At 45.5% G+C, this 22,749-nt stretch overlaps 1 protein-coding gene across 1 annotated transcript in view; it reads right to left on the bottom strand.

Annotated features, from left to right (window-relative positions):
- The window catches only part of SH2D6 (SH2 domain containing 6), a 65,294-nt gene extending 42,848 nt beyond the window's left edge, over positions 1–22,446 (bottom strand). The window contains exons 1-4 of the mRNA XM_030202487.1: positions 22,301–22,446; positions 6,021–6,055; positions 5,571–5,587; positions 2,924–3,023 (exon numbers count right to left, since the gene is read on the bottom strand). Coding sequence (XP_030058347.1) covers positions 2,924–3,023; positions 5,571–5,587; positions 6,021–6,055; positions 22,301–22,446 — 298 coding nt within the window. The remainder of the gene's footprint in view (positions 1–2,923; positions 3,024–5,570; positions 5,588–6,020; positions 6,056–22,300) is intronic.
- Positions 22,447–22,749: the final 303 nt, after the last annotated feature.

Genomic DNA, 22,749 nt, shown 5'->3' with positions numbered 1-22,749 from the left:
TTAAATATTTTTTTCTTCTTCCATTTGTGAAGCTTTTTTTTTATATGCAAAGCTTTTTAAATGTATCCCTCAGACACATCACCCATAAATCTCACGTTTTGGGGCAATCCACTCACTTGCTCGGCATCCGTTGTTCTCAGCATACTGCTCCAGAGCTGCCAATTACCTGGTTCAAAGGGAGACCACTTTGGCCAGTCCTGTTTTTGATCTTACATCCCAATTCACAGAGCTATTTGTAGTCCCTGATTCTACCCCTTTGAAATCAGCACTGCAGGTCCCATGCATCAGGATATGGTTGTTACATCCAGGCCTGGCTTCAAATTTCCCTCCTGCAATTGGGTAACTTGGCAGCTCTCCAGCTCATCATTAAGCTACGCCATTCGAAGGAAGTGCTTTCCTAGTCCCCATACTCACTCAAACAATCATTGCTACCACATTAACAGCAAGGCTCGACATTTTTCCCTACTACTTCTAGAGTGGTGAAACATGAGGGTAGGGGGCATGAATGAAGATCCAGGGAGGTGGACAAGGAAAATGAATGTGATGGGGGAAAGTGGTGGGCTGAGGAAAGAAGCCCACAAATGCCCAGGGCTCAATTTGGTGTTAATCCGGCTCTGTGTAGATCACATTTTTAAAAAATGGACCAACTTCACTTCTGTGCCTACAATTTTGTCCAAAAATATCATTAAATATAGGTGTATGGTGCTGAGTATCTCCGTGCTAAGCACTAAGTGCCCTCATTCATCTACTCTGTCCCCAAGTCACCCATTGTAGTGAAATAGAGTTCCAAAACATTTAGTCATTCAGTTTTAGTTAGTTGCAGAATGGGTTGATTTAGGTTACTAAGGCCCTTATTTTAGAAACACTATTCACAGTTTTAGATGTCCACAAACCAGCACTTAGACATCTATTGCATGATAGTCTTCTAAGTTCTGATTTTACAAAGCCAGAATACAGACCAAAACCAAAAGAAAGTACAAAAGGGGAATGAATGTCTATGTCCAAAAAGATGGATTATGCAGTTATACCTTCCACCCAGGACATCTAGGTTTAAGTGCTTCAATTGAGCAGACTCCACTGAAGGGATTAGGGAAGGTTACCTCCTTTATCCCCAAGTGGTTGGTGTCTCCCTGAAAGTAAAACTGGCAAGAATATGGAGCTCTGTGTCCAATTGAGGGAGAAAAGGACCCCTAAGTTTCTAAAATGGCTGTCATAACCATTTATGTTTCAGCACATAACTACTACTACTATTATTATTATTTCTATAGCGCTACTAGACGTACGCAGCACTGTATACATTATATACAGGTACTTTCTCTGTCCCTAGAGGGCTCAAAATCATTTTTTTGTACCTAGGGCAATGGAGGGTTAAGTGACTTGCCCAAGGTCACAAGGAGCTGCAGTGGGAATTGAACCCAGGTTGCCAGGATCAATGACCGCTGCTATAACCATTAGGCTACTTGCCATTTCATAACAGATGTCCATACACTGACACAGAGACGTTTATGTTCCTGTATTGCCCTGTTCATATTTTAGACATCTATTTTTCTAAAATGGATATTCATGTTGTACATAACGACACGTGAATGTCCATTTCACCATGTATTTTACAATAGCTTCTACAGTCAGCAGATCCTGTTCTAAAATACTAGTGGAAGTTCAGACATATCAACTTGGACATCTAAATTACAATTAAAACGTTCTTTCAAAATGTTTCTCCACATACAAGAAATCAATAGAAATAAAACAAAATAAAACATGGAAAGAAAATAAGATGACACCTTTTTTATTGGACATAACTTAATACATTTCTTGATTAGCTTTTGAAGGTTGCCCTTCTTCGTCAGATCGGAAATAAGCAACTGTTGGTAGATGACAGTATATATAAGTGAAACATCAAAGCATTCCAGTGACAGTCTAACAGGATGGGGAGTGGATAGGTGAGAGACAGGAAGAGAGACAGGTGAGATATGCATGGAGACAGGAGGAGAACAAAGAAGTACGATTTTCAAAGCAGTACATTTTTATGGTTTATAATGGGCTACAAAACCCAGATCTTTAAGTCCTGTTTGGTGGGTGTCAAAATATTTAATCATATTTATCATTCTGACCAGGGCCGTGCCAAGGGTCTCTGGCACCCCCCTACAGACTACCAGTTGGCGCCGCCGCCCCCGCCCGGCTCCAAGGCAGCAATTCCCCTCTCTCCCTAAGCCCTACCCTCCCACCCATCCATGCCCATCTGTCCCCTGCCCCCGCCATTCATCCCGATCAAGCAATTCCCCTCTCTCCCTTCCATGAACCCTACCCTCCCATCTATGCTCCTCTCTCCCCTGCCCTCCCGCTCCCATTTAGGAACTGCCCGCTCTCTTCTCCCCCCCAAGATGACGTCAGAAGAAGGCGGGACACTGAGCGAACCAATGGAAGGCTAGAGATGTCGGGACTGGGAGCACCGCCTCCTTCACTGACGCTGCGCTGCCGGAGGAAGGTAAATTTAAAAGAAAAAAAAAAGGAAAGGGATCTTGGGGGGTAGAAGAGGGCGGGCAGTTCCTACATGGGAGCGGGAGGGGCAAGGTAAGCACGCAGCGGCGGCGCCCTCCAGAAGATGGCGCCCCCCTGCGGCGCTTACCCCGCTTACCGCATCGGCACGGCCCTGATTCTGACTTCAATATATACTGCTTATTTCCGATCTAACGAAGAAGGTCAATCTTCGAAAGCTAATCAAGAAATGTATTAAGTTATGTCCAATAAAAAAGGTATCATCTTATTTTCTTTTCCATGTTTTATTTTGTTTCTATTGATTACCTTTAAAAGTGGACTAACATGGCTACCACACCTCTCCACATACAAGTAAATTCCAAAAGATTAGGCATCTAAATCCTTTGAAATAAACCCACTGCCTTGTCTCCCTTTCTTTCTCTCCCACCTGAGTAGATCTCCTCATCCTCCAGCTTTTGGAGTGGAATTAATTTGCTCATTACACAGGGTGGAGCCTCATATGTGTCTTCAGTTTCTTCCTCCACCTCCTGCAATGAGAGAGAGAGAAAAAGAGAGAGACTTGTTCAATGAATACTTGTGTGGCTTTCATGAAGGAAAAGCATGGCGAGAGGTCACAGTTGATTGACAGAGATTTATATAGGGATGATGTAGATACTATACTAGTCATGGAAGATAGCATTTATGAACAGCTTGCAAAACAAAGTGGGCAAAGCCATGGGGCCACATGACATACATCCCAGGCTACCAAGGGCGCTCAGAGAGATACTGGCAAGTCCTCGTTTATTAGATCCTTGGAAACTGGAAATGTTCCACAAAAGTGGAAGCAAAGAAGAGATGGGAAAATACAGAGTAAGTCTAATCTTGGTGGTGGGAAAGATAATAGAGATGCTAAGGAAAGGATAGCGAAGATTCTACAGTCGAATGGGATTTAAGAACCAAGGCAACATGACTTCCACCATGCCACGCAAATCTAATTTCTTTGGGTGACAAAATAACCAGATTGAGGACATGCACTGGACATGATGTACTTAGAAAGCCTTTGATACAGTTCCTCATTGGAGGCTCGTGAATAAACTGAGCAGCTCGAGGATGGGATCCAAAGTGGTAAACCAAACCAGAAATTGATTGACTGACAGGTGACAGAGGGTGGTGGTAAATGGAATTCATTCAAAAGAAATGTGAGTAATGGAGTACCTCAGAGATCTGTCCTAGGGTGAATTCTGTTCAATTAATGTTATGAGCAATATTGCCAAAGGGTTAGAAGGAAAATTTTATACCTTTCTGCAGATGACACAGATTAGCAACAGCATGGAAATCTCAACCAGCTTCCGCAAACTACTGAAGACTCATTTCTTCAACAAGACATATCACTAAGATCATTACATGTGAAATCCCCCACATGTACCCAGAATTATCTTAAAATGTTTTCTTGTTATTTCACTATAATGCTTTATCATTATCATGTAACCCCAAATCCTTCTGTAATACCAATTGTCTATTCTCTTCTCATTTCCACTATTCATGATGTATTGTAAGCCACATTGAGCCTGTAAGGAGGTGGGAAAATGTGGGATACAAGTGCAACAAATAAAATAAATAAAGGAAGTAGAAACCATGAGAAGTGATCTATAAAAAATTAGATTTCAAGAGGCTAAACAACATGACAAGGTGGTGACCAAAGCTAGAAAGAAGCTTGGCTGGATAGAAAGGGACAAAAGCAGCAGAAAAGAGGTGATAATGCCCCTGAACAAGACATTGCTGCATTTGGAGTACTGTGTTCAGTTTTGGAGGCCATATCTGGCTAAAGGCATAAAAAGACTTGAAGTGGTTCAGAGGAAAGCAACCAAAATGGTACGGGGGTCTGCAACAGAAGGATGTTTGAGAAGAGACTTGAGGACACCCTGGAGGACAGAAATGATAGACACATAGATAGTTGAAAGATTATCAATAACCAAACCTTTTCCAAAGGCTTGGGGGCTACAAAAACAAACTACAAGAAGGGAAACTGAAAAGCAACATCAGGAAATACTTTTTCACAGAGAGGGTGGTGGATGCCTGGAATGTTCTTCTACGGGAGGTAGTTGGACAAAAAGGGTGACAGAATTCAAAGATGTGTGGGATAAACAGAGGATCCTTATATGGAAAAATGATGGAATAAAAGTGTAGAGTATTTCCATACAAAGCAAACAAATCACACATATAAAAATAAAGAACATAGAAAGGGGCAACCTTCACAGAGCAGCAGGTAAAACCTTAACCAGGAATGGGGGGGGGGGGGGGGGGGGGGGGGGACCTACTCGGAGCAACAGGTGCAATCTTAACAAAGGGGAGGAGGGGTAACATACATGGACCTCGTCAGACTGTGTAGACCATACTGGTCTTTAGTAACATAGCAAATATGGTATTTAAAATTCTTCTTCTTGGGTTCTCCTATCTTTGGACTAGCTGACGCAGGATGCCAACCCGTCTTCAGAACAGCAGTAATAAGAAAAAAATCATTGTGGGACTAAGGAACATGTTTAATTGCTACTATTGGTTCACACCCCCTGCTTTCCTCTGGGGATGGGAGGTGGGGGAATAGAATTGCTCTGTACCACCTGCTTCCCCCTCCCAAGATTCTGGCACTGCAACCCCACCCCCACAGCTCTGCACGCTAGGCAGCTGCCCTGCTTGCAACACTCTCACTAGAGCCCTGTCAGTTCAGGAACTCCAACCATGGACCTTCTGAGCCAATGTTTTACCTATGGACTAGCACCAATTTTGAAAGAAAAAGCATACACATTTTCATCTTGAAAGTTTGTACCCATGGATTTTACATTTCCTTTTGATGGGTGTACATTTCCCATCCAAAAAAAAGTCACACAGACCTTATGTCCCCAGGACACCTCCTTCAAGGCAGCTAAAAACGTCTGTGGAATACCATGCATGCTTTTAGTAATATTAGAGGAATTTAATATTCAGTCACATTTACCCAGATAAATGGCTCTGAAAACGTGACATGATATAAAAAGAAGATAAACACACAGCCGCTACTCCCACATCAGAGACTACTGCACAGTGGAGCAAAAACTTACCTCATCTCTGCTGCTCTCTGAAACAAAAAACACACACAGGTCAATATCACAGGCTATGTTTAGGAGCACATTATCCATCTTCAAATCAATGTACATGAGAACATTACATTAGTTGTGAAGTTTTCATAACACTGACTAACAGGAAACTTTGGAGGGATTTAAAATATAAGAAAGGGAGAAAGTGACAAAGAGGCTTATTGAATAAAGGTACCAGCAACCTTTCAGTTTTGCTGCTACAGATGGACACGGTGACTTCTCTGTAAGGTAGAAGAGAAAATGGCATTATGGAAGTTCTGAGCTCATAACTCTGCTTGGATCTGTGACGAGGAAAGGACAGGAGAGAGGTGCAGGATCCTCAGTGCAGGAGGAGCATAGGGAAAAAAAACTATATAATTGGGAGAAAATGAACGTATTGAGCAGGTATGTAAAAACTATTTTGCATAAACTCACCATGTCTTGGGGGAGGAAGGGGCGGTGGCTGGAACCTGTATGAAAATAATAGAGAGACAATCTGAGAAACAATGGTACATGTCAGGGCTAATTACAAATGAGGACTACCCAATGCCCCAGCATAATAGCGTTGGTGTCGCCATGTAAGCAGTATGTTGATTATGGCACTCAATGCATGGACCGAACCCTGACGCAGCACTAGCGAAACATACTGCATGTTGGCCAACAGTCCTTACATAGAGTCATTAAATTGATTTCATAAGGCTAAGTTTATATATAATTCTTCAAGCAACTTTGGAAAATAAATAATTTGTTATAAATCATAAGACGCTGGGCTAAGTGTTTTGTTTATTGGACATATAATTGCCCCCGTCTTGCAAATGAAATGAATCTTTAAGTGTGCCCGTTTAAAGTTGATTTATTGCACATACTACATAGCAGGACGTGATTACTCATTCCCTCCCTAGCTAAGATAATACTCAAGCACCTTTCTGACATTTGCAACTTTAATTAAATTAATCCCCTTATTTTCTTACTCCTGTTACTCTGTCTTATCTATATGTTCCTCCATCTTTGCTTATGCTCTACACTGTCTATGATAAATGCTTTATTACGTATTGTGTTGACATTGTATGTCACATACTATGCCGTACTTTATATTGTTGTTTAAATATTTTTACTGCTGTAATTGTCTATTGCTTATGTTTGACTTATTCTTTTTATATACCGCCTTGAGCAAATTCCTTCAAGAAGGTGGTAAATAAATACTAATAAATAAAATATCGAGCTTGGACAAGGAATTCTACTAATCTCTTACCACCTCTATGAGTTTGTCTTTAGGACCTCAATTTATAGCTCATATAGGGCCCCTTTTACTAAGCTGTGGTAAAAGGGGGCCTGCGGTGGTGTCGGCACGTGGATTTGCCGCACACTGAAGCTCCCTTTTACAGCAGTGGGTAAAAGGTTGGTTTTGGCCCCCAAAAAGAAATGGCCCTGTACTAATCACAGAGATTGGCATGTGGCCATTTCCAGGGGGTGTCCTTACCACCACCTGTTTCAGTGACGATAAGGGCTTCTGCGCTAACCTGACTGTAACCAGGCAGCACATAGTGCCACAAAAATGAAAAATTATTTTTGTCGTGCTGGAAATTGCATGCGCTGGGGATGGGAACTACTGTCAGGTTCCTGCAGTGGCCTGGTGGTAGTCCCGATTTGGCGTAGAGCAAAGCGGTGGTGCGTGTACCACCACTTTATAAAAGGGGCCCATAGTTTGATTCTAGGAGATATTAACTTACATCTACAGGACTCTAGGAAGGTGGATCTTTATTCTTTTCTTTCCACTTTGAATTATTTTATTCTGCCTCCTTATTCTACCCATGAAAAAAGGCACCAATTAGATTTCGTTTCCTTCTGTGACAACTCATTTTCTATCTCTAATATTAGTATAGCAGACATTAAATGGGACAAAACATTATGGTTGGATCATTTTTTAAAGTTCACGTACATTAAATTGGAGATAATGTAAGGATTCCCCTAAGCAGCATGCTATTTGTTATACCCCTACGCAGAATTGATCCAGCCAATTTCGGGCAGCTTTTTCACTACATTGGCCAGATAATAGCCCTTCTGAGTTTGGAGACAGGAGTAAGATTAGCACTGATATTTTAGACAAGATAGCACCAAGTTATTCTAAAAACATAGTAGATAATGGCAGAAAAAGACCTGCACGGTGCATCCAGTCTGCCCAACAAGATAAACTCATATGTGCTACTTTTTGTGTATACCTTACCTTGATTTGTATCTGTCATTTTCAGGGCACAGACCGTAGAAGTCTGCCCAGCACTATCCCTGCCTCCCAACCACCAGCCCCGCCTCCCACCACCGGCTCCACCACCTAATCTTGGCTAAGCTGCTGAGGATTCATTCCTTCTGAACAGGATTCCTTTGTGTTTATCCCACGCATGTTTGAATTCAGTTACCGTTTTCATCTCCATCACCTCCCGCGGGAGGGCATTCCAAGCATCCACCACTCTCTCCGTGAAAAATACTTCCTGACATTTTTCTTGAGTCTAAAGTAAGATACCCAAGACAGAGCAACACATGGTTTACATCAGACCTATTTAACTTGAAACGATTATGTAGGAAACTTGAACAGAAATGGCTGAGGGGGAAAAAATTGATCAGCCTACGATTATAAAAAAAAAAAAAAGCCCTCAAGAATGCTAGAAAAAATTACTACTCTAACATGATCAGAGCTGATCTCTCCAGTACTAAGCAGCTTGTTCAGATTGTTGAAACTCTTACTACTATACCTTCCCCTCATATTCAGGAGTGGAGGAGTAGTCAAGTGATTATTGCAGTAGACTTTGATCCTGGGGAAATGGGCTCAGTTCCCATTGCAGCTCCTTGTAACTCTCGGCAAGTCACTTAACCCTCCATTGCCCCAGGTACAAATATAAGAACCTGTATATACTATGCAAACAGCTTTGAATGTAGTTGCAAAAACCACAGAAAGGTTGTATATCGTCCCATTCCCTTTCCCTCTTGAGAAGATTCCTATAGCAGGTCAACTAGATGATTATTTTCAGAGTACTACTACTACTACTACTATTTAGCATTTTTATAGCGCTACAAGGCGTACGCAAACTAAGTACACTTAGATCTTCGTTCCCTGATATTATTTTTGAGTTAATTGATCTACCCTCTGGAGAGGTGATACCAATAGATAGAACTTGGACAAATTTCTCCTCTCCTCAATGGCATGATTTTCTTTCTTTGTTTAAGAAGTATGGTGATTCTTCATGTATGATAGATACCCTGCTCCATACATAGGGACCCTTTTACTAAAGGGTTGCCATGCAGCAATGGGCATGCCTCACAGCAAACTGGAACTTTTGCTGCTCCATAGGAGTGGAGGAGCGGCCTAGTGATTAGAGTGGTGGACTTTGGTCCTGGGGAACTGGGTTCAATTCCCACTGCAGGCACAGGCAGCTCCTTGTGACTCTGGGCAAGTCACTTAACCCTCCATTGCCCCAGGTACAAATAAGTACCTGTATATAATTTGTAAGCCACATTGAACCTGCTATGAGTGGGAAAGTGTGGGGTACAAATGTAAAAAAAACTACTGCTGGCCCAGTGTGGCCTCCAGCAGTGGTTCCACCTTGAGCATGCACCATTTCCAGCACAACTAAAAATATTTTTGTAATTTTGTTCCATCTCATCAGTTACGATCGCTGATGTCTTGTGATCTTGTAACGCCTGCCTTAAATCGAGTATGTTTACATCTGACTAGAACAGGAACTTTTTTTGATAAAAGAACAATGTGGAATAAGCTATCTAGAAATCACAAACAAAATCACACACAGCCTCCAAACAATGAACTCATGGGCGGAAGCTAAACACAGAAAAAACACAATGTCTCATCCTGTCCTCACAATACAACACAAACAAACCCAAAACCATAAACACCCCAGATTACATCCTCCCGGTCTCAAACAGCTTGAAATTTCTGGGAGTCACAATTGATCGAAATCTCACACTTGAAGACCATGCGAAAAATACAGCAAAGAAAATGTTCTACTCAATGTGGAAACTTAAAAGAATCAAACCTTTCTTCCCAAGGGAAGTATTCCGCAGCCTAGTACAATCAATGGTACTAAGCCATCTAGACTACTGCAATTCCATCTATGTTGGATGCAAAGAACAAATCATTAAGAAGCTTCAGACCACTCAAAACACAGCAGCCAGACTCATAGTTGGGAAAACTAAATACGAAAGCGCAAAACCCCTAAGAGAAAAACTACACTGGCTCCCATTAAAAGAACGAATTGCATTCAAAGTTTGCACCCTGGTCCACAAAATCATTTACGGGGAAGCTCCGACCTATATGTCAGACCTTATAGACCTACCTATTAGGAACGCAAAAAGATCATCACGCACATTCCTCAATCTCCACTATCATGACTGTAAAGGGCTAAAATATAAATCCACATATGCGACCAGCTTCTCATACATCTGCACGTAGCTATGGAACGCACTACCGAAGGCAATAAAAACAACGCAAGACCTAACCATCTTCCGAAGGCTATTGAAAACAGACCTTTTCAAGAAAGCATACCATAAACATCCATCTTAAATACTAAATATCAACACTATATACGATCTATACAAAACTGAAATCTTATCACAGGACTAACTCTACCACCTTAAACCCTATGCCAAATAGGGTTTCTCTATAGTTGATGACCTAATGTAGGTTATAATCCAATTTATTACTCAGGAACCTTATACAACACCATAATGTATTATTCTGTACCAAGTATGTATGCACATGGTACATATATATACCATGACCTGTATCATATATGTTATGTTCCATGTATGTATGCAACTTAACGCAATACCATTTGTAATTCTGCTACCCGGAAATGGCAACCGCCATTACGGGAAATGTAAGCCACACTGAGCCTGCAAATAGGTGGGAAAATGTGGGATACAAATGCTACAAATAAATAAATAAGGACTGGGAAATGGAAAAAGGCTCAACAGATGATGAGATTAACAGCCAAAAGTTTATTGAAAACTTGTGTAGTAGTGGTAAAAAAAAGACTCAAATGACTCGACATGGCACTGCATTTCAGCACCACAAACATACCTGCTTCAGGAGTCTAGAGATGAGAAAGATCTAATAAAAATGTGTCGCATCATACAAAATTATAGATATATGAAAGAAGCTAAAAATATAAAACATGTAAGCCAACTATATTTACAAGGATATAGAATCAGAATCACAAAACGTGTACATGAAGTATATTAAAGACCATACTCAAATGTACTAAAACATTTTCAAATAAAACTATATATAATAAAAACTATAATAAAAAAAGCCATTGGTACAGCACAAATCACTCTACTACATTGGTGCAGGAATAATATCAATAATATGCTCTTGAGAGAGGAACAACGGCTTATTTATGAGTTCAGTACCATGGTGCCCCTCCCTTTAATGTTATTTTTTCACTACAACATTTTTCTTACCATAACATTCTTTTATTATTCCTTTTTAGTTTCCTAGGTTTTAAGATTCATAACAGACAAAATGCTTTTATCATTATTAGTTGTTGCATCTGTATCCCACATTTTCTCACCTCTTTGAGGGCTCAATGTGGCTTACATAGTACCGTAATCGGCGTTAACCAATTCTGGTGTGAACAAATACAAGGTGTGAGTAGTATTAAGGTGATATTATGGTACAGTGAGATACATGTATTGGGGAGAACTTAGTGAGGGAAAGGAAGAGTTAGGATATCTCCGTTACGATCTTTAGTTACGTTGTGTCGCTAATGTCCAGGTCTTTTATGTTGGGTCGGTGGGGTATGCCCTTCTGAACAGTTCTGTTGTTAGTGCTTTCCGGAAATTCAAGTGGTCGAGTGTGGTTTTTACTGCTTTTGGTACTGCGTTCCACAGTTGTGCGCTCAGGTAGGAAAAGCTGGATGCATAAGTGGATTTGTATTTGAGTCCTTTGCTGCTTGGGTAGTGGAGGTTTAGGTATGATCGTGCTGATTTTAAGGTATTTCTGGGTGGCAGGTCGTTGAGGTCTGTCATGTATCCCGGTGCTTCGCCGTAGATGATTTTGTGAACTGTCGTGCAGATTTTGAATACGATACGTTCCTTAATTGGAAGCCAGTGCAGTTTTTCTCAGAGTGGTTTGGCGCTGTCAAAACGTGTTTTTTCCAAATATAAGCCTTGCTACTGTGTTTTGGGCGGTTTGAAGTTTCTTTATGATTTGTTCTTCGCATCCCACATAGATTCCGTTAAAATAGTCTGTGCGGCTTAGCAGTGGCCTAGCCATAGGTGGTTGGTGGGGATCCCAAGTTCTGCCAGCTGAAGACTTCCCACTAATGGTAACGAAAACGCTGCTCAGTTTTCAGCACATGCCTGCTGCAGACTGGTAAGGTGGACAGAAGCATTTTCCCACCAGCTGAGATATTTTTTTGGTGGGGGGAAACGTTGGTGCCCACTCACTTGTTGCCTAGGCCTACCCCAAATCTGCTGTCTGGCTACACCCCTGTGGCTTAGTACCATTGACTGTACCAGGTTGCGAAACATTTCCCTCAGGAAGAATGGTTTCACACGTTTTAGTTTCCACATTGAGAGAAACATTTTCTTTATGGTGACTTTAGCTTGGGACTCTAGTTGGAGGTTTCAGTCGATAGTTACTCCGAGAATCTTCAGGCTGTCTGAGATAGGGAGGGTGTATCCTGGGGTTTTAATGTTTGTGGGTTTGCATGTGTTGTATTGGGATAATATGATGAGACAGTGTGTTATTTCTGTAAAGCGAATGCTACATACCTGTAGAAGGTATTCTCCGAGGACAGCAGGCTGATTGTTCTCACTGATGGGTGACGTCCACGGCAGCCCCTCCAATCGGAAACTTCACTAGCAAAGTCCTTTGCTAGCCCTCGCGCGCCCGCGCGCACCGCGCATGCGCGGCCGTCTTCCCGCCCGAAACCGGCTCAAGCCGGCCAGTCCAGTATGTAGCAAGACAATACACTTCAAGGGAAGACACAACTCCAAAGGGGAGGCGGGCGGGTTTGTGAGAACAATCAGCCTGCTGTCCTCGGAGAATACCTTCTACAGGTATGTAGCATTCGCTTTCTCCGAGGACAAGCAGGCTGCTTGTTCTCACTGATGGGGTATCCCTAGCCCCCAGGCTCACTCAAAACAACAACATTGGTCAATTGGGCCTCGCAACGGCGAGGACATAACTGAGATTGACCTAAAAAATTTACCAACTAACTGAGAGTGTAGCCTGGAACAGAACAAACAGGGCCCTCGGGGGGTGGAGTTGGATCCTAAAGCCCAAACAGGTTCTGAAGAACTGACTGCCCGAACCGACTGTCACGTCGGGTATCCTGCTGCAGGCAGTAATGAGATGTGAATGTGTGGACAGATGACCACGTCGCAGCTTTGCAAATTTCCTCCATGGTGGCTGACTTCAAGTGGGCTACCGACGCAGCCATGGCTCTAACATTATGAGCCGTGACATGACCCTCAAGAGCCAGCCCAGCCTGGGCGTAAGTGAAGGAAATGCAATCTGCTAGCCAATTGGATATGGTGCGTTTCCCTACAGCCACTCCCCTCTTGTTGGGATCAAAAGAAACAAACAATTGGGCGGACTGTCTGTGGGGCTGTGTCCGCTCCAGATAGAAGGCCAATGCTCTCTTGCAGTCCAATGTGTGCAGCTGACGTTCAGCAGGGCAGGAATGAGGACGGGGAAAGAATGTTGGCAAGACAATTGACTGGTTCAGATGGAACTCCGACACAACCTTTGGCAGAAACTTAGGGTGAGTGCGGAGGACTACTCTGTTGTGATGAAATTTGGTGTAAGGGGCCTGGGCTACCAGGGCCTGAAGCTCACTGACTCTACGAGCCGAGGTAACTGCCACCAAGAAAATGACCTTCCAGGTCAAGTACTTCGGATGGCAGGAATTCAGTGGCTCGAAAGGAGGTTTCATCAGCTGGGTGAGAACGACATTGAGATCCCATGACACTGTAGGAGGCTTGACAGGGGGCTTTGACAAAAGCAAACCTCTCATGAAGCGAACAACTAAAGGCTGTCCTGAGATCGGCTTACCTTCCACTTGGTAATGGTATGCACTGATTGCACTAAGGTGAACCCTTACGGAGTTGGTCTTCAGACCAGACTCAGACAAGTGGAGAAGGTATTCAAGCAGGGTCTGTGTAGGACAAGAGCGAGGATCTAGGGCCTTGCTGTCACACCAGACGGCAAACCTCCTCCAATGAAAGAAGTAACTTCTCTTAGTGGAGTCTTTCCTGGAAGCAAGCAAGATGCGGGAGACACCCTCTGGCAGACCCAAAGAGGCAAAGTCTACGCCCTCAACATCCAGGCCGTGAGAGCCAGGGACTGGAGGTTGGGATGCAGAAGAGCCCCTTCGTCCTGCGTGATGAGGGGTCGGAAAACACTCCAATCTCCACGGTTCTTCGGAGGATAACTCCAGAAGAAGAGGGAACCAGATCTGACGCGGCCAAAAGGGAGCAATCAGAATCATGGTGCCTCGGTCTTGCTTGAGTTTCAACAAAGTCTTCCCCACCAGAGGAATGGGAGGATAAGCATACAGCAGACCTTCCCCCCAATCCAGGAGGAAGGCATCCGACGCCAGTCTGCCGTGGGCCTGAAGCCTGGAACAGAACTGAGGGACCTTGTGGTTCACTTGAGATGCGAAGAGATCCACCAGGGGGGTGCCCCACGCCTGGAAGATCTGTCGCACCACACGGGAATTGAGCGACCACTCGTGAGGTTGCATAATCCTGCTCAACCTGTCGGCCAGACTGTTGTTTACGCCTGCCAGATATGTGGCTTGGAGCACCATGCCTTGACGGCGAGCCCAGAGCCACATGCTGACGGCTTCCTGACACAGGGGGCGAGATCCGGTGCCCCCCTGCTTGTTGACATAGTACATGGCAACCTGATTGTCTGTCTGAATTTGGATAATTTGGTGGGACAGCCGATCTCTGAAAGCCTTCAGAGCGTTCCAGATCGCTCGCAACTCCAGAAGATTGATCTGTAGATCGCTTTCTTGGAGGGACCACCTTCCTTGGGTGTGAAGCCCATCGACATGAGCTCCCCATCCCAGGAGAGACGCATCCGTGGTCAGCACTTTTTGAGGCTGAGGAATTTGGAAGGGACGTCCCAGAGTCAAATTGGAGCAAATCGTCCACCAATACAGGGATTCGAGAAAACTCGTGGACAGGTGGATCACGTCCTCTAGACCCCCGGCGGCCTGATACCACTGGGAGGCTAGGGTCCATTGAGCAGATCTCATGTGAAGGCGGGCCATGGGAGTCACATGAACTGTGGAAGCCATGTGGCCCAGCAATCTCAACATCTGCCGAGCTGTGATCTGCTGGGACGCTCACACCCGCGAGACGAGGGACAACAAGTTGTTGGCCCTCGCCTCTGGGAGATAGGCGCGAGCCGTCCGAGAATCCAGCAGGGCTCCGATGAATTCGAGTTTCTGCACTGGGAGAAGATGGGACTTTGGGTAATTTATCACAAACCCCAGTAGCTCCAGGAGGCGAATAGTCATCTGCATGGACTGCAGGGCTCCTGCCTCGGATGTGTTCTTCACCAGCCAATCGTCGAGATATGGGAACACGTGCACCCCCAGCCTGCGAAGCGCCGCTGCTACCACAGCTAGGCACTTTGTGAACACCCTGGGCGCAGAGGCGAGCCCAAAGGGTAGCACACAGTACTGGAAGTGGCGTGTGCCCAGCTGAAATCGCAGATACTGTCTGTGAGCTGGCAGTATCGGGATGTGTGTGTAGGCATCCTTCAAGTCCAGAGAGCATAGCCAATCGTTTTGCTGAATCATGGGGAGAAGGGTGCCCAGGGAAAGCATCCTGAACTTTTCTTTTACGAGATATTTGTTCAGGGCCCTTAGGTCTAGGATGGGACGCATCCCCCCTGTTTTCTTTTCCACAAGGAAGTACCTGGAATAGAACCCCAGCCCTTCTTGCCCGGATGGCACGGGCTCGACCGCATTGGCGCTGAGAAGGGCGGAGAGTTCCTCTGCAAGTACCTGCTTGTGCTGGAAGCTGTAGGACCGAGCTCCCGGTGGGCAATTTGGAGGTTTTGAAGCCAAATTGAGAGTGTATCCTTGCCGGACTATTTGGAGAACCCACTGATCGGAGGTTATGAGAGGCCACCTTTGGTGAAAAGCTTTCAACCTCCCTCCGACAGGCAGGTCGCCCGGCACTGACACTTGGATGTCGGCTATGCTCTGCTGGAGCCAGTCAAAAGCTCGCCCCTTGCTTTTGCTGGGGAGCCGCGGGGCCTTGCTGAGTCGCACGCTGCTGACGAGAGCGAGCGCGCTGGGGCTTAGCCTGGGCCGCAGGCTGTCGGGAAGGAGGATTGTACCTACGCTTGCCAGAAGTATAGGGAACAGTCTTCCTTCCCCCGAAAAATCGTCTACCTGTAGAGGTAGAAGCTGAAGGCTGCCGGCGGGCGAACTTGTCGAATGCGGTGTCCCGCTGGTGGAGAGACTCTACCACCTGCTCGACTTTTTCGCCAAAAATGTTATCCGCACGGCAAGGCGAGTCCGCAATCCGCTGCTGGATTCTATTCTCCAGGTCGGCGGCACGCAGCCATGAGAGCCTGCGCATCACCACACCTTGAGCAGCGGCCCTGGACGCAACATCAAAAGTGTCATAAACTCCTCTGGCCAGGAATTTTCTGCACGCCTTCAGCTGCCTGACCACCTCCTGAAAAGGCTTGGCTTGCTCAGGGGGAAGAGCATCAACCAAGCCCGCCAACTGCCGCACATTATTCCGCATGTGTATGCTCGTGTAGAGCTGGTAAGACTGGATCTTGGACACGAGCATAGAGGAATGGTAGGCCTTCCTCCCAAAGGAGTCTAAGGTTCTAGCGTCCTTGCCCGGGGGCGCCGAAGCATGTTCCCTAGAACTCTTAGCCTTCTTTAGGGCCAAATCCACAACTCCAGAGTCATGAGGCAACTGAGTGCGCATCAGCTCTGGGTCCCCATGGATCCGGTACTGGGACTCGATCTTCTTGGGAATGTGGGGATTAGTTAATGGCTTGGTCCAGTTCGCAAGCAATGTCTTCTTCAGGACATGGTGCAAGGGAACAGTGGACGCTTCCTTAGGTGGAGAAGGATAGTCCAGGAGCTCAAACATTTCAGCCCTGGGCTCGTCCTCCACAACCACCGGGAAGGGGATGGCCGTAGACATCTCCCGGACAAAGGAGGCAAAAGACAGACTCTCGGGAGGAGAAAGCTGTCTCTCAGGAGAGGGAGTGGGATCAGACGGAAGACCCTCAGACTCCTCGTCAGAGAAATATCTGGGATCTTCCTCTTCCTCCCACGAGGCCTCACCCTCGGTGTCAGACACAAGTTCACGGACCTGTGTCTGCAACCTCGCCCTGCTCGACTCCGTGGAACCCCGTCCACGATGGGGCGTCGAGAGGTAGACTCCCTCGCCCGCATCGGCGAAGCTCCCTCCGCCGACGTAGTCGGGGAGCCTTCCTGGGAGGTGGCCGCGGTCGGTACCGCACGCGGTACCGACGTCGGGGACCTCAACCTGGGCGATGGGCCAGCCGGCGCCACGCTCGACGGTACCGGTGGCGCAAGCACCGCCGGTACCGGAGGGGTAGGGCGCAACAGCTCTCCCAGAATCTCTGGGAGAACGGCCCGGAGGCTCTCGTTTAGAGCGGCTGCAGAGAAAGGCTGAGAGGTCGATGCAGGCGTCGACGTCAGTACCTGTTCCGGGCGTGGAGGCTGTTCCGGGCTGTCCAGAGCGGAGCGCATCGACACCTCCTGAACAGAGGGTGAGCGGTCCTCTCGGTGCCGATGCCTGCTGGGTGCCGAATCCCTCGGCGACCCAGAGCTCTCGGTGCCGACACGGGGAGGAGACCGGTGTCGATGCTTCTTCGATTTCTTCCGAAGCATGTCACCAGAGCTCCCCGGCACCGACGAGGAGGACGTCGAATCCATCCGTCGCTTCCTCGGGGCCGAGACTGAAGAAGGTCGATCTCGGGGGGGCTGTACCGCAGGAGCCCTCAGGGTAGGAGGAGACCCACCCGAGGGCTCACCGCCACCAGCAGGGGAATGGACAGCCCTCACCTGCACTCCACCCGATGCACCACCGTCCGACGACATCAGCAGACGAGGTCCTGGTACCACCGACGTCGATGCAGCTATCCGATGTCTCGGCGCCGATGCAGAGGCCCGATGCCTCGATGCACTCGATGCAGGGGCGGCCGAGGAAGATGGTCTGGACGCTGACGACGTCGATGCACTCGAAGATCCCGGTGCCGATGCCGACGAAGAGCCCGAGAACAACACGTTCCACTGGGCTAGTCTCGCTACCTGAGTCCGCCTTTGAAGCAGGGAACACAGACTGCAGTTCTGAGGGCGGTGCTCGGCCCCCAGACACTGAAGACACGACGAGTGTCGATCAGTGAGCGAGATAACCCGGGCGCACTGGGTGCACTTCTTGAAGCCGCTGGAAGGCTTCGATGTCATGGGCGGAAAAATCACGCCGGCGAAATCAAAAGCCGAAATGGCGAAATTTGAAGCACCAAATTTAGAGGGAGAAAAAATCTCGACCGAGGCCGAAAAGAGGCCTACCCCGACGACGAAAGAAAACTTACCGGGGCAAAAAAGCTGGAAGTACGGGGAGGATTTACACGAAACCCGGCGGGGGGTTTCCGGAGCACTTCCCGACTAGGACAAAGCTTTCCCGAAGGAAAAAAACACGTTCAAAACAAATTGGACGCGCGAGGTCGACTTTCCGGGGCTCGACACGGCGAAAACACGACCGTACCGAGTGCGGACAAAAGAAGACTGGCCGGCTTGAGCCGGTTTCGGGCGGGAAGACGGCCGCGCATGCGCGGTGCGCGCGGGCGCGCGAGGGCTAGCAAAGGACTTTGCTAGTGAAGTTTCCGATTGGAGGGGCTGCCGTGGACGTCACCCATCAGTGAGAACAAGCAGCCTGCTTGTCCTCGGAGAATAATTATAATGTAATAATTATAACATATTGCACACCATAATTGGTTTAACTAGTGAATATATGTTTGCACAATATTTCATAATATTATTTCATGCACTTACGGTTGTTAATTTTCATACATTCACATTCACCATCAATTATAATTTCTGTACAAGCATTAGAACGGTATTATATTTGTGGGTATATTTTTATCATTATTCATTATTATTTCAGAATTCACACCACTCTCGCGTTACTTGTTAAGACATCAGTAACATATGTATTAATTGTTTTTGTGTACACTCTTCCTCATTTCACATCACATTATGGACACTTCATTCCCAGGACACTTTTATTGGTAGTGATTCACTAATTTACACTTTTACATTCAAAGCCAGCACCAGTTACTTGGGCGAGTTTTACAGAAGCTTTTCCTCAGAGTGAAGGAGTAGCCTAGTGGTTAGTGCAGCGGACGATGGTCCTGGGAAATTGGGTTCAATTCCCATTGCAGCTCCTTGTGACTCTGGGTAAGTCACATAACCCTCCGTTGCCCCAGATAAACCGCTTTGAATGTAGTTGCAAAAGTGGTATAGAGTCCCATTCCCCTTCCCTTTTTTCAATTTAATTTGAACTGAGCACTCCTACCCCACCTTCTTGGGGGGGGGGGAGGGGCTCCTGTTCTCTATATGCAGCAGACCAGTAAGCATTATTGTGCACGTCGTACCCCCATTATACTGCTTTTTTGGTAAGTGGGAACCTATTTTCCTAAACGCACAGTTACATACAGTGTTTATATTACAGGTTAGCGCTACGTTGACTTATGTTTCTTTGCTACTTTTGGATCGTTATAGCATGCACAAGTTTATATTTTTTTGAATGCCTCGCAACAAACACTGTACTCTGTTACCTTTTTCACAATGTCTAATTGATCTTTTTATGAGACAGCCCATGACATTCCTTTTTAGGATCACTCGGTTAGCATTTATGAACCGAGAGTGCGAGTATGTTAATAGCCGGCTTCAATTAACGTTTTCTATCAAAATTATAACATTTATATATTATCACGTGTTTGAGTATATTGCAACACATTGTTTCAACATTGGACATTCTCTTGCACTTTCTTATCACCTTTGACTTTGGAGGAGTGGCCTAGTGGGTAGGGTGGTGGACTTTGGTCCTGAGGAACTGAGTTTGATTCCCACTTCAGGCACAGGCAGCTCCTTGTGACTCTGGGCAAGTCACTTAACCCTCCATTGCCCCATGTAAGCCTCATTGAGCCTACCATGAGTGGGAAAGCGCGGGGTACAAATGTAACAAAAATAATATACTTTCATGAATATTTCTTTGTTCTAAATCGGATAGTCAGTGAGGTTTTTTTTTTGTGCACCCTTGGCTCACTTCTGCTTAATTTTTTTTTAAATAAATTATGTTCTCTACCAATAGGGTTTTTGAAAGTTGGGAAAGTGCATTATTTATTTATGCACCTCCAGACATAATTGTTTGCTGCTGTCCATTTCTACCCAGCAAGACTCTTTTACGCCAGTCAGTTCTCCATGTTGACAAATATATTTACCGTTCCATTATTTTTCCTTATGTCTTTCATTTAACATAAATTGTTTACATTATTCTTTGATTTTCACACTCACAGAATGTCTCTTTTGAACCACACTTCCATCGTACACTGGTTATTTTATTACATGATTACATACTTTTTTAATTATATTTTTTATTATGGGGCCCTTTTACAGAATGGTGGTAAGCCTAACACGGCAGTTAGCCCAACACGGGCTTACCACTCACTATTCTTGGACTACTGTCAGCCCAACGCGGCTGCCGGCAGTAATTCCAGGTAATCCCCTGAGAAATGGTTAGAAATCTACTTAGATTTCAGCAAAGCTTTTGACACGGTTCCCCACAGGAGGCTCTTCAATAAACTGGACAGGCTGAAGATAGGACCCAAAGTGGCGAACTGGATTAGGAACTGGTTGACGGACAGACACCAGAAGGTGGTGGTTAATGGAATTCGCTCGGATGAGGGAAAGGTGAGTAGTGGAGTGCCTCAAAGATCGGTGCTGGGGCCAATTCTGTTCAATATATTTGTGAGTAACATTGCCGAAGGGTTAGAAGGTAAAGTTTGCCTATTTGCGGATGATACTAAGATCTGTAACAGAGTGGACACCCGGGAGGGAGTGGAAAACATGAAAAAGGATCTGAGGAAACTAGAAGAATGGTCTAAGGTTTGGCAATTAAAATTCAATGCGAAGAAATGCAAAGTGATGCACTTTGGGAGTAGAAATCCACGGGAGACGTATGTGTTAGGCGGCGAGAGTCTGATAGGTACGGACAGGGAGAGGGATCTTGGGGTGATACTATCTGAGGATCTGAAGGTGACGAAACAGTGTGACAAGGCGGTGGCCGTAGCTAGAAGGTTGCTAGGTTGTATAGAGAGAGGTGTGACCAGCAGAAGAAAGGGGGTGTTGATGCCCCTGTATAAGTCGTTGGTGAGGCCCCACCTGGAGTATTGTGTTCAGTTTTGGAAGCCGTATCTTGCTAAGGATATAAAAAGAATTGAAGCGGTGCAAAGAAAAGCTACGAGAATGGTATGGGATTTGCGTTACAAGACGTATGAGAGACTTGCTGACCTGAACATGTATACCCTGGAGGAAAGGAGAAACAGGGGTGATATGATACAGACGTTCAAATATTTGAAATGTATTAATCTGCAAATGAACCTTTTCCGGAGATGGGAAGGTGGTAGAACTAGAGGACATGAAATGAAATTGAAGGAGGGCAGACTCGAGAAAAATGTCAGGAAGTATTTTTTCACGGAGAGAGTGGTGGATGCTTGGAATGCCCTCCCGCGGGAGGTGGTGGAGATGAAAACGGTAACGGAATTCAAACATGTGTGGGATAAACATGTTGTCCTTTAGATTGTAAGCTCCTTTGAGCAGGGACTGTCCCTTCTTTGTTAAACTGTACAGCGCTGCGTAACCCTAGTAACGCTTTAGAAATGTTAAGTAGTAGTAGTATAAACATAAAGGAATCCTGTTCGGAAGGAATGGATCCTCAGGAGCTTAGCCGAGATTGGATGGCAGAGCCGGTGGTTGGGAGGTGGGGCTAGTGCTGGGCAGACTTCTATGGTCTGTGCCCTGAAAAGACAGATACAAATCAAGGCAAGGTATACACAAAAAGTAGCACATATGAGTTATCTTGTTGGGCAGACTGGATGGATCATGCAGGTCTTTTTCTGCCGTCATCTACTATGTTACTATATCACCAATTAACCCAAAGTGTAAACTCAGCTCACTGGGCATTCTGTTTCCATCAGAAGAAGAAGAAAAAGGCATTATTGCCATTTCTATCTTCCTCTAAAAATCTTAATGGAGGTCCTGGCACAGGCTACTATTACCAGAATATATTCTAATACATGCCTTCACCTGGGAACCCTCCTAATGACCCAAATGTTGGCTCATAGTCTTGAGTTTTAAACCCAAATTGAGTGTTCCAAGTTCTCTTGACTGGGCTAGAGGCTTTGCTAAAGTACCAAAAAAACAAACTACACACAAAACCTTGAGCTAGCAGAAACTAAACTTAATATGGGAGGGGTGGAAATGAGGCTAAAGTACATGACTGTAGTAGGAAAGCGCACAGACTGAGATGGGCCTTGCAGTTATTTGTCATTACCTAACCATCAGCACAAACTTAGGCCTTTTCGAACAGGGAAATACCAACTATACCTGAATCTAACTTACCTTGAGCTACTACTGAAAGCGCATGAGCTAAACTCAAAACCCTCCCCTTCCCACTCCTGCTGATGTTTCTCACTTGATAGAAACTGCACGAGAACCAGCACAAAGAAAACCAAGAGATCTTTATCCTGCTCAGATGCAATATTCATAGGCTGCGCTGCTTTTCACTTTTGCCTTCAAAGCCCTGTCGGTATTTTCATGAGACTGCAGGTACTTGGTTTGCCTCTGGCCCTACTCAGGGTCCCTATCAAAGCTATACCAAATAGCATATTTTACTATTTGGCTGAATATGAATACCAAATATGAATACTGGGCAGAGCTTTAACATAAGAAATAATAAAGGAAGCAACGTGAAACTGGAGATCAAGTGTTTTATTTCAGTAGGATTTAGCACACTAGAGCCCCAGATTATTCTTATTTGGCTAAATTAATTCAAACATGAATAATGTATT

The sequence above is a fragment of the Microcaecilia unicolor genome, chromosome 4 (genome assembly GCF_901765095.1).
Source record: "Microcaecilia unicolor chromosome 4, aMicUni1.1, whole genome shotgun sequence".
Taxonomy (NCBI): Eukaryota; Metazoa; Chordata; class Amphibia; order Gymnophiona; family Siphonopidae; genus Microcaecilia; species Microcaecilia unicolor.
This window is presented reverse-complemented; position numbering and strand designations above follow the sequence as displayed.